The sequence below is a fragment of the Ctenocephalides felis genome, unplaced genomic scaffold, assembly GCF_003426905.1.
Source record: "Ctenocephalides felis isolate EL2017-DRISC unplaced genomic scaffold, ASM342690v1 CF-g0.4_SCAFFOLD_02913, whole genome shotgun sequence".
Taxonomy (NCBI): Eukaryota; Metazoa; Arthropoda; class Insecta; order Siphonaptera; family Pulicidae; genus Ctenocephalides; species Ctenocephalides felis.
In genome coordinates, this window is record NW_020539067.1 from 198,856 (window position 1) to 211,388 (window position 12,533).

General features: G+C 34.8%; 2 protein-coding genes across 2 annotated transcripts; both read left to right on the forward strand.

Annotated features, from left to right (window-relative positions):
- The first annotated feature begins 1,214 nt into the window (after nucleotides 1-1,214).
- Nucleotides 1,215-2,855, forward strand: LOC113381478. Its single transcript, XM_026620378.1, has one exon. It carries the CDS (start codon nucleotides 1,215-1,217, stop codon nucleotides 2,853-2,855), a length of 1,641 nt encoding a protein of 546 aa, XP_026476163.1.
- Nucleotides 2,856-3,518: 663 nt separating this feature from the next.
- Nucleotides 3,519-4,466, forward strand: LOC113381479. Its single transcript, XM_026620379.1, has one exon. It carries the CDS (start codon nucleotides 3,519-3,521, stop codon nucleotides 4,464-4,466), a length of 948 nt encoding a protein of 315 aa, XP_026476164.1.
- The last annotated feature ends 8,067 nt before the right edge of the window (nucleotides 4,467-12,533 follow it).

Here is a 12,533-nt window from a genome sequence, read left to right on the forward strand (position 1 = left end):
CAAAAAATACCAAAATATACGCTACTTAGCCACAAATTATTTCAAACAACTATTATCATTCAAAACCATTTCATCTGGACAAATAAATTCATTCCTTGAAAAATTCGATACTGCGGTGCAAGCGCTTTCCCAATTAAATATTCCCGACGCCTATGATTTCTTAATAACGTCACTAGCATTCTCGAAACTCGATCCGTTGTTACAAGAAAAATTCGAGCATTTTTATCAAGCTGAATTTCCCAAATACCAAGACCTCCTGCAGTTTCTTCAAAAATCGCAACAGGCAAAAAATCAAGTATATGGTATGACCAACAATTTCACTAATGAAAAACCAAATTACAAAAACACTAAAATTAGCCGGTCATTTTTGTTGAAAAATAAATATGATAACAAATGCCTTGTGTGCCGGGAACAACACAGAGTGTTTACTTGTTCGAAATTTTTATCATTGAGTATACCTGATCGGCGATCCCTTATTCAAAAATTAAACTTATGCGACAATTGTTTGGGTCATAAGATAACGACTACGTGTCGATCGAATAAAACCTGTTTATTATGTGACGAACGACATCACTCATTATTACATACTGGTAGCAATTTTGCGAGTACGGATCAAAATAATCTTTCTAATTCCAAATCAAATAGTACCGTTTTATGCGCATTTAATCAAAATAGCAGTAGTAAAAGTTACTACTAGAAAAGAAAACATTTTATTACGTACAATTATTGATTCGGGAAGCGATAGAAATTTTGTGACATTAAATTGGTGCAAAAAGGCTGATTTACAAATTCTTCCAATATCAATCCAAGTGATCGGGTTAGGTAATTCGTCACATAAAGTTATTGGATTAGTTAATTTCACTTTGAAATCTTTAATCGATTCTTATCAGTTATCGGTCTGTGCATACGTAGTACACGAGATAGTGGGAAAGCAACCACAAATTACCATTCCGATTTCATCCATCAAAACATTTCTGAATTATCCTTTAGCGGATCCTAACTTTCATACACCCCAGGAGGTCGACGGAATTTTGGGTTGCGATGTTTTTGGTGAAATTCTTGGCACTAATCAGGTTAAAAATGATAAAGGATTACCTGTGGCCCTAGAAACCCGGTTGGGTTATCTAATATTAGGTTCCATTCCTGATTTATTTAAAAATACCGGCACTTCTACTAATTTATGTAATGTTTCAGATTCAGATTTTCATTTACAAATGAATAAATTCTTACAATTAAAAGACATTCCCGAAATAATCCCCTCTTCTAACGATGATTTATGCGAAAACCATTTTACTACAACTACTACGCGATCTCCAGATGGACGATATGTAATAGCGCTGCCTTTTAAAAATGAAGGCAGAAATTTATACAACTCATTTCATTTAGCCTTAAAGCGATACCACATGCTTGAAAATAAATTTTTAAAATATCCCGAATTTCATAAGAAATATGCCGCCGTTATAGAAGATTACCTCACTCAAAACCAATTATCCTTTGTCGATTATTGTCCGGTAGATCATGAAGTCGATGATTTTATTAAAATAAAAAATGGATATTATATTCCACATTTCGCAGTCGAAAAAGAAAGTTCCTCCACGCCTTTACGCGTTGTGTTTGATGCATCTGCGAAAAATTCAGAATTCACTTCCTTGAACGAAATTTTGCATGTTGGTCCTAAATTACAAACCGACATTTGTTCAATCCTTCTAAATTTTCGTTTCGGGCCTATAGCATTAACAGCTGATATCAAACAAATGTATCGTAATATTTGGGTTCGTAAACAAGATAGAAAATATCAAAAAATCTTATGGAGACCGTTTCCCGATGCAACTTTTGGTCTATCGTCATCTCCCTTTCAAGCTATCAGAACTATCAAACAACTTTCCCGAGACGAATGTTCCAAATATTCTCAATCTATTTCTAGAATTCTTGAGAACGATGTCTATATTGATGATGTGGTTACAAGTATCGACTCCTTGGATAGCGCTAAAACTATTTGCGAAGGTTTACAGACTGTATTACCGTCTGGTGGTTTTGAATTAAAAAAGTGGGAATCTAATAATTCTAATCCACGTAAACTTTTTCCTAATTCTGATGTACAAAACAAACATTTCTCTAAATCGGATTTTGAAATAGAAACTTCTACAAAGGTATTGGGATTAAAATGGGATCCCTTATCAGATAATTTTTCATTCGAAATAAAGCTTACGTGGAGAAAATGGACAAAGAGACAACTTCTTTCAGTAATAGCGCGAATCTGGGATCCTCTGGGTTTCCTAACTCCGATAGTTGTTAAGATAAAAATATTATTGAAAAAAATTTGGACATTAAAAATCGATTGGGATGAGGCATTACCCTCATTTATTATTACATCATGGTTAGCCGTATATTCCGAATTAGAGCATCTTAATAACTATCAGATTCCGCGTTATCTCGAAACGTCAAAACAAAACAAATGTTCATTATTTGGTTTTGCGGATAGCTCAGAGCAAGCGTATGGAGCGGTAGTTTATATTAAATCTCTTGGCAATCCGAATTTCTTGTTGATTTCAAAATCGCGTGTAACACCGATTAAAAACCAAACATTAGCCAGGCTTGAACTTTGTGCTTGTCATTTACTGTCAAAACTTCTGAATTTTATATTAACGAATAACCAACATAGTATAGATTTTGATTCCATTTACTGTTTTTCCGATTCTATGATTGTCCTCCACTGGTTAGCAGGGCCGGCTACTCGTTGGAAGACATTTGTAGCCAATAGGGTAACAAAAATACGGGATCTCATTCCTAATGCACAATGGCTTCACATTCCTTCTAATCAAAATGCAGCCGATTGTGTTTCCCGAGGTGTTTGACCTAAGGAATTTATCCAACATAAGAATTGGTTGTTTGGGCCGGATTGGTTAAATGGTCCTATATCAACTTGGCCTGCAAAAACGGTTGAACCTTCCGGAGATATTGATCAAGAAAGAAAAGCTAACGTTCTAATAGTAAAGAGTGTCATACCACCGATCAATCCTTTATATAAATTAACGCAAAAATTTTCTAATTGGTGCAAACTTGTAAGAATTTTCGCTTATATATTGAAGTTTTGTAAAATTATAACAAATCGAAACCGACTTTTGACTTCAGATTTGAAACAAGCCGAGGTCATTATTATTCGATTAGTCCAAGAACATCATTTTCCCGAAGAATTCAAACTATTAACGAACGGATAGTCTTGTTCGAAAAAGTTTTGCCGACTAAATTTGGTTTTGGATTCTAATAATTGTTTACGCGTTAAAGGTAGATTAGGATTAACAACTAATAACAATCCACTTCTTTTGCCAAAAAAAGACCAAGTAGTAAATTGTCTCATAGATTACTACCATATTAATAATTTACATACTGGATCAAACTTAGTATTATCTTTATTGAGGCAAAAATATTGGATCTTGTCGGCTCGTGCAATAATTCGTAATCGTCTTCACAAGTGTATAACTTGTTTTCGACAGAATCCGAAACCCATTTTTCCATTCATGGGCGACTTACTAGTACCGCGCATAAAAGCCAGTAGAGCTTTCCTAAATGTCGGCGTTGATTATGCAGGCCCCTTCAATATCTCCATGAGTCGTCACAGAGGCGCTCGAACCTACAAGGCTCATATATGCTTGTTCATCTGTTTAGCCACTAAGGCGATACATCTCGAATTAGCTTCAGATTTAACAAGCGATACATTTTTAGATTGTTTGAAACGATTCCTAGCCCGGCGTGGTCCTATTAAATGTATTTACTCCGATTGTGGAACCAATTTTATAGGAGCCAAAAATACTCTTGATTCCTTATTTCTCCTCCTAAATTCCGAAGAGTATAATAAGCGTTTCAATGAATTATTGGTTTTACATGACATTGAATGGAAATTTAATCCACCGTTTGCCCCACATTTTGGAGGTATATGGGAGGCGAATATTAAATCAGTGAAGACCCTTTTGTTTAAAGTTATAGGGTTGCAAATTTTATCCTACGAAGAGTTCAATACAGTCCTCAATCAAATCGAAGCCTTACTGAATTCAAGACCGTTATGTTGGCTGAGCAATGATCCGTCGGACCCTCAGCCTCTTACGCCTGCGCACTTTTTAATGCAAGAGCCTCTGTCGGATTTGCCCGTTGACTATGAAAACTTGAATTTGACTAAAAGAAAACAATTGCTAGATCATATTGTCGCTTCTTACTGGAAGCGATGGAATGTGGAATATCTAACCGAGCTACAGGTCCGACAGAAATGGAATACAGTCACTAATCCTATTAAAAAGGGTGATTTGGTAGTTGTAAAACAAGAGAATGCGCGTCCGCTCCATTGGGGGTTGGGAAGAGTTGAAGAAATTTTTCCGGGCTCCGATGGAGTGATTCGTGTAGCATTGGTAAGAACGGGAAATACCCTAATCAAGCGGCCTGTTGTCAAACTATGCCCCCTACCTATTCAATAGTTTATATCTGAATTATTCATTTCAAAAAAAAAAAACTTTTCTATCTCATGATATATTTGCTTCTATATATAGTTTTGCCAAATTTTCAATCTCCAGGGCGATGAGAACATCCCTCATAGTCTCTGGAAGATTCTTGTAAATGTCCAAAAATCTAGACCCTGGCGCGAAAATAAAACTTCCGCAATCTAGATTGTGTGAATGTGGTAGGTCGTGAGAGCGGGACCCTGGCGCGAGGTCAGGCTTTCGTAACCGATCTACTCTGAATGAAAGTTTGAATTGATTTTGGCAATTCTATCCTTCCTAATCATGAGGTTCACTATGTACCAATTTCGAGTATTTTTCAGAAGTATAAAAGGCTAACCTTTTAGTCGGGGGAAAATGTTTTTTCTACTCGAACAACGCGTTTCAAATTTATGCAATCGGGCAATTCTGACTCATAAAAAGGCCGATGCAGGCAATAGTTTTGGATTCGAGTCTATTCATTTCCGTGCCTTTCATTCGTTCAGGTACTTTCAGTTCCCTTCAGTGTTCAAGTCTATTCATTCCGTGGCTTTCATTCATTCAGTTACTTTCAACAAGTACATTCCGGTCCTTTTAGTGTTCGAGTCGATTCTTTCCATGGTTTTCATTCATTTCGGTTTAATTCATTCAATCAGTACATTCAGTTCCTTTCAGTGTTTGTTATCAGTTCAATATTATCAGTGGATTAAGTTTCTATTGGGTGTCAAGTCAGCCAGTTGTTTTTGTTTTGTTATCAGTGTGTTCGAATTCCCTTTCAACATTTTCAACCGACTACGCTGATGTTTCCAGATCCAACCAAATAGCTGCCGCGGCTTGGACTTCCAAACAGATAACATTTTTCATGCAATATTAATTAGTGTTCATTTTTGTTTTTCTTCATTTATATAAAATTTATATAGAATATATTTTAGTTTATTATTAATTACGGATTAAGAAGAACTTTATTTTTAATTTATATTTGTTTTCCAATTAGTTTTTTGTTTTCTGCATACATTTAATTTTTTTTTATTATTCCTCGGAGTATAAATTACTTCGAAAGGGGTTGAGAAAAACCCCCAACAACAACAAACTTATATAAAAAAAAGGATATCCTATGGTTATCCTAGATACGCCTAAGAAACCTTTTGAAAAATTTTGACATTGTCGGTGCACTTACTATAACTTCTAATAAAAACAAATACATTCTAACTTTTCAGGATACACTAACTAAATCAATATTAGGTAAGTTCAGTAGGAATTTTCTTATAAAAAATCAGGAGGCAGATACTATTTGCAAAGGTTTTATATAAGTGATAATATGTCACTATAGTATTTCTTCTACGATTTTGACATACCAAGGCACTAATTTCCCAAGCGTGCTTCTTAAAAATATTTGTACAATTTAAAAAATCGATGAGATCTAAATTACTGCGTATCAATCAGAATCGAACGACGTTCTTGAAAGATCTTATCGGACTCTAGTTAAATATTTGCAAAATATAATTAAAATTGATCAAACCGGATGGGACAATTGGCATCCCTATGCTATGTTCACACATAACATCTCGTAACATCACTAACTTCAACTCCGCATACCTCCACAGGATTCAGTCCTTTTCGATCAATGTTTGGATACAACCCAGAACGCTCACCTTCACATTCCCTCCATACTCCTTAATAAGAAATGAAACTTAAAATAAATTCTGCTGTCGATGTTGCTCGACAAAAAGTAATTTCTTCTAAAGAAATTTCTGAACAATATTATGATAAAGAAACTGAGTTTAATGTTGAAGATTTGGCACACCTGAAGAAAGAGTCTAATTCTAAAGGAAACCTCCGTAAACATTCTATGGATTGGTCCATACGAGATACAATCGAGAGATTCGCTTGTTAATTTTGCTTCATTGTGTGGATCTAAATCACTAAAGGTTTATATTAATATGATTAAACCTAATGTAATATATTAATTGTATTTAAATTTATACTTTTATCATTGAATGAGGGCCAGCGGTGGCGATATCGGTTAGAGCGTGGGCTAGCAGCAACTAGTTCCAGGTTCGCTGGATCGATTACCGCTACCGCCGTAGCCCGACATCAGGCAGCTTTGATGTCAAATTTCCAATTGAGGTTATAGATCTCAAACATAACCTCAAGTGAAAATCGCCTCTCGTGGTTATAGTTGCATCTATAATAAAAAGTCAGCAAATACTTCGAATATAGATAATTAATCAAACCTGGACTGGTCAACTACTGGGTTGCCATCCATTCATATAATAATAAGAAAAGTCAAAACAATTACTTAATGTCTTAAGAGTGACAGATTATGATTAAAAAAAAAAAAGAAAAAAAAAAACATTGAATGAAGTTAATCAAATAATGTTTTCTATTAAGTTCATTATCTAGATTAAATTTTCCTAATTTTAAGTTTTCATATTTTAACACTAATTTTATATATGCCATTTCTATTTTTCTGGGTTGTGAATTTCTATAATTAATAATTTGATTTATGATTATAGTACTGAACCCTAGCTAGAACTATAATCTTCTTATGATGGATGTGCTTACTAAGTATCAAGTTTTTGGTGACACACGTTGTTATATGTACTCAGTGGAATGGCAGAAGCGTGGACTACCGCATGCTCATATCCTAATTTGGTTGCTCAATAAATTACATTCAAATGAAGTGAATGACATATCAGCTGAAATTCCTGATCCAGTCACTGATCCCCATCTACACGACATTGTGACGACACAGGTGCATGGACCGTGCGGTGCAATTAAATCCATTATCGGCTAATGGAAAGTGCACAAAACGATATCCGCGACCGTTAGTTGCCCACACATTTACAACGAACGATGGATATACAGTTTATTCGTCGGCGTTCAAAAGAAGATAATGGTCGAACTATCAAAGTTAAAGTTCAAAATCTTGCATCGCTTGCGCATTCAAACTAATAATCCTGATATCCAAATAACCGATAAAATCTACAATGAAGGATTGATTCTGATTGAGAATCAATGCTTGACTATTGCAAACAAGCTACTAATTGAAGTAGGAATGATTGCGCCAAATCGATCGATGCACGATGCATTCAACCAAGAATTAAATCGAGAGCTGCAATACAATGTTAATACATTGCAGGAATTCGTTCGAAATAATGTGTCGTTTCTGAATGAACAGCAAAAACAAGTATACGAAACATTAATGCAAGCGGTGGTCAATAATACTGGTGGTCTATTCTTCCTGGACGCACCTGGAGGAACAGGGAGAACATTTGTCATTTCATTGATTTTGGACACCATTCGATCAAGATGTGACAAAGCTTTGGTGTTAGCATCATCTGGAATTGCAGCTACTCTTCTAGATGGAGGTCGTACTGCACATTCTGCACTTAAGTTGCCACTCAATTTAAACACAATTGATACTCCAACATGCAAAATTTCCCGTACCAGTGCAATGGGAAAATTGTTGATGCAATGCAAGCTCATTGTTTGCGATGAGTGCCCAATGGCACACAAGAAATCACTTGAAGCACTTAACTTCACACTGAAAGATCTTCGGCGAAATAACATCTTTGGCGGCTTGATGATATTTTTGGCAGGCGATTTCAGGCAGACGTTGCCAGTAATTCCCGTGGAACGCTTACAGATAAATTGAATGCTTGCCTGAAAGCATCACCTTTATGTAATAACGTAAAAACATTATCGCTAACCACTAATATGAGAGTTCAACTTCAAAATGATCAAAGTGCTGCACAATTTTCGAAACAATAGTACATGTTTTCGTAACATGCATGTTGGAAATAGGAAAGTCCCAGTTGATGCGACATCTGGATTAATTACTCTTACCAATGACTTTTGCCGATTTGTAGACTCTCAATTAGCTCTTATTGAAAATGTTTTCCCAAACTTTAGTGAAAATTATCAGAATTATGCTTGGTTAAGTCAACGAGCAATTCTTGCCGCAAAGAATATTGATGTACGCGCACTGAATTTCACCATTCAGTCAAAAATTGCTGGCGATTTGGTGACATACAAATCCATTGATTCCATAACAAATCCCGATGATATAGTATATTATCCAACGGAGTTTTTGAACTCTCTGGAGTTACCAGGATTTCCACCACATAACTTGCAACTCAGAATTGGCTCGACTTTCAGGAAGAACCCTTATGCCGAATTTGATTGAGGCAACCATTATTATATATAGAGTATATATTCCTCGAATGCCAATGATTCCGACTGGTCTTCTGTTTGACTTCAAACGATTGCAATTTCCAGTTCGCCTTGCGTTTTGAAATGACAATTAACAAGTCGCAAGGCCAATCGCTTAGTGTTTGCGGGATAAATTTAGAAAATCATTGTTTTTCACATGGCCAGTTATACGTTGCCTGTTTACGAGTTGGGAAACCATCCGCTTTATTTATGATAACGACAGGCCAAAAAATAAAAAATGTAGTTTACCAAAAGGCTCTTCAATAAAATAGATAATTTGCAGATTCACTTTCATTTACTTAGAGAAGTTCAACACATTTTTGTAATCGAAATAAATTCATTACTATTGTGTAATAAAATCAAATTTTCCCTTTACAAATAAATATAAAACAAACAAAACATTTCTTCATCTTTCTCACGAAACCATCTGGTGGCAAAACGGAGTTCGTCGGGTTTACTAGTATTTAATAATAATATTTATAACATTGTAATTAAAAATGTTGATTTTGCCTCTTTTAATTCATGAACAATTGCATGTGCAAAAAACTTTTCTGTTCATTGTAAACACAATTTTAGCTATCGGGGTATTATAGTTGCCTACGCAAAACAATAAATTGGTATCGAAAAATAGTGCTTCAACTAATTTGTGGAACATCGATTGCAAATGCTTGGTACATTCATAGAAAATGGGGCAGAAAAAATTTAATTATTTTAAAATTTAGAGAATAACTCATTGATCGGCTTTTGTCAAAAGAAAAAATCAGTGCAATGGCCAATCAAATAAACATATGCTGGAATCATTTGAGGAATCGGCAAGAAAGTCTCGGAAACGCTGCAAGAATTGCTATAAAATATTAACTTTGAAAAAGGGCAGAACATTTGCAGCCAATAAGGCAAAAAGAGTTACAACTTATTGCAAGGAAAAACCAGCACTTTGTTTACAGTGTTTCAACAAATTACACAAATAATGTTTTTATAAAACTTGCAATATATTTATACAACTATTTGACCATGTTTATATTATTGAACTATTGAACTTCTATGTTATGTACATTATAACAAATAAAAATAAATATTTTTTAATAGAAAATCTGTTGAATATTTAATATTTTAATTTTCAGCGTGCCATTGCATAACTAAGGGTTATATACCATAACCAAAAATAAATATCTTTTAATAAAATGTGTGTTATATATTTAATATTTTAATTTTCAGCACCCCAAAGTAAAATTAAGTTTGTACCTAATGTGGTACAATTGCGATTGGTGAGACAGTCGAGCGTGGGCCACCGGTGGTACACGCCGCCCGATGGCACAGTCTAGCTAGAGACAGTTCAGTGTGGTACACCGGTGGTACACACCGACCTGAACGTGTAAAATCAAAACAATACCCAGAGCACCATACTGGTGTATCTATTCTAGAGGATTTGGGGATCGGTGTGGTTTCCCAAGTTGCATTGGATTATATGCACATGATGTGTTTGGGGGCGACAAAGCGCCTAATTGCTCTCTTACGGAAGAACGAAAAAGGAATATGAACAATTATATAATAAAGCACAGAAAGTTGCTCCCTTCGGAATTTTCCAGATTGCCTAGAAGACTAGAGGATCACAAACATTGGAAGGCCACTGAATACAGACAATTTTTGTTAGATTCTGGATGAGTAGTTTTAGAGACCTGTATTAAGTAACCAATTGTTTTTAAATTTTCTGCATTTTAGTTTAGGCATTAGAATTCTGTGTGATACAGAGGCATGTCTCCACTGAAATAGTTTGGCAGGGGACTTGTTAAAACTTTTTGTTATTAATTATTCTGATTTATATGGATCAGATAGATTAACATTCAATGTTCATAATATAATCCATTTAGCTGATGAAGTCAAGAAGTTTGGTTGTTCATTAGACAAATTTAGTTGTTTTCCATTTGAAAATTATTTCGGAAGTGTGGAAAATAAGATTCAAGATTCACTCAAGCCCTTGCAACAATTAGTAAACAGAATGTGGGAAGAAACAACTAATAAAAGCAGAAGTGAATTTATTCAAATCAAGAGCTTTCCAGTAATACACCGGACAAAAACATTAGAAATAGAAAAGATTTAATTTAAAAAAAAATCTATAAATAATATAGCTTCAAATAACTGTTGTTTAACAACCGAGAATAAAATAGTTTTAATAAATAAAATTTGTGATGTTGATATAATATTGTGTTCGGAAGCGACGATGACAAAATCATTATTTTTAAAACCATTCGACTCGAAACTATTCAATATTCATGTTTTTGACCCAAAAATTATGAATGATGTGACAATATCTGTGAAGGAAATAAAACAAAAATGTGTAACTCTCCAACTGAATCCAATTATGTGGCTATTCTTTTACTGCATCAGTAATTTGTATTTATGGAACTAATAGTTCTTATAGCTTTATGTAATAATGCTATTTGTAATAATGCTGAAACGTAAGAAATTATAATATTTTCTTACAAAAATTCATGATTTTTATTCATATTTATATTTATAATAGCGTATTATTAAAATTACATATATAATTTTATTTGAAAACTATTTCTTCGTTTCTATTATTATAGTTTTTATTTTTCTAGCATTCTTAAATAAAATGGCGGGAGCTGTGAGGAATTTCACGCTAGTGAGGGAAATACCGAAAGAGATATTGATAATATTAACAGACTGCCACACCGAGTCCCATTGGGAAGATAGGCTTGTGTAAGTAATTTAAATCCACTTTTTATTCTTCAGGAATTATATAGTATAATTAAAAAATTCTTATAATTATAGCTCGAGTGCAAAATCGAGACCAACGAAATTAGGAGATGTTTCGGTGACATCGTTTCTTTGTCACACGGTTTTGTTGTGTGGGGTATCGGAGCATAACAAAGGTATATATTTCCTTTTATGTATATATATATATATATATATATATATATATATATATATATATATATACATGTATACATTGGTATAATTAAGGGATTTTTCATTATAATTTTTCTTTATAATAGGTTACAAAATGAAGGGCGTTAGTTATCGTTTCGACACGATAAAATTGCACGGTAATAGCGTGTATTATCGCTCCTGCCGGTTCTTTATGAAGATAGTGGAAACGTGGAGGAATACTTCCTACATTTTTTTAAAGATCAAGAAATAAGATTTTATAATAACAAAGAGGTAATGTTAAATTTTTATAATAATACATAAATACATAGAAATCAGCTATTATAATATTATTAATTATTATTTTAGTCCACAGACGATGCGAGTTGGGGCGACGGCAGAGGAAACAGCCGCGGCGGCATAGGAAACAACCGCGGCGGCGTAGAAAACAACCGCGGCGGCATAGAAAACAACCGCGGAGGTAGAGGAAACAACGGCGGCGGTATAGAAAACAACCGCGGCAGTAGTGGAAACAACCGCGACGGTAGAGAAAACAACCGCGGTGGTGGAGGAAGCACCCGCGGTGGTGGAGGAAGCACCCGCGGTGGTGGAGGAAGCACCCGTGGCGGTAAAGGAAACAACAGCGGCGGTCGCGTAAACAAACGCGGTGGCCGCGGAAATTACCGCGGAGACAACCGCGGCGGCCGCGGAAGCAACCACGGTGGGCAAAGAAACCATCGCGGCGGCCAGGGCGGTAATGATAGGATAGGAACTCCAATTCCAATGGTAAATAACATCCATGGCTGTACAATATGTTAAAATTAAATTTAAGTAAGATAAATTATTTCTGAGATAAAAAGATTCATATTCAAGTGTAAATTTTATTTTTGTCTATCTTGTATATTTGTATTTTTTTCAGGGGTTGTATATATATATATATATATCATCCGAACTAATTAAAAT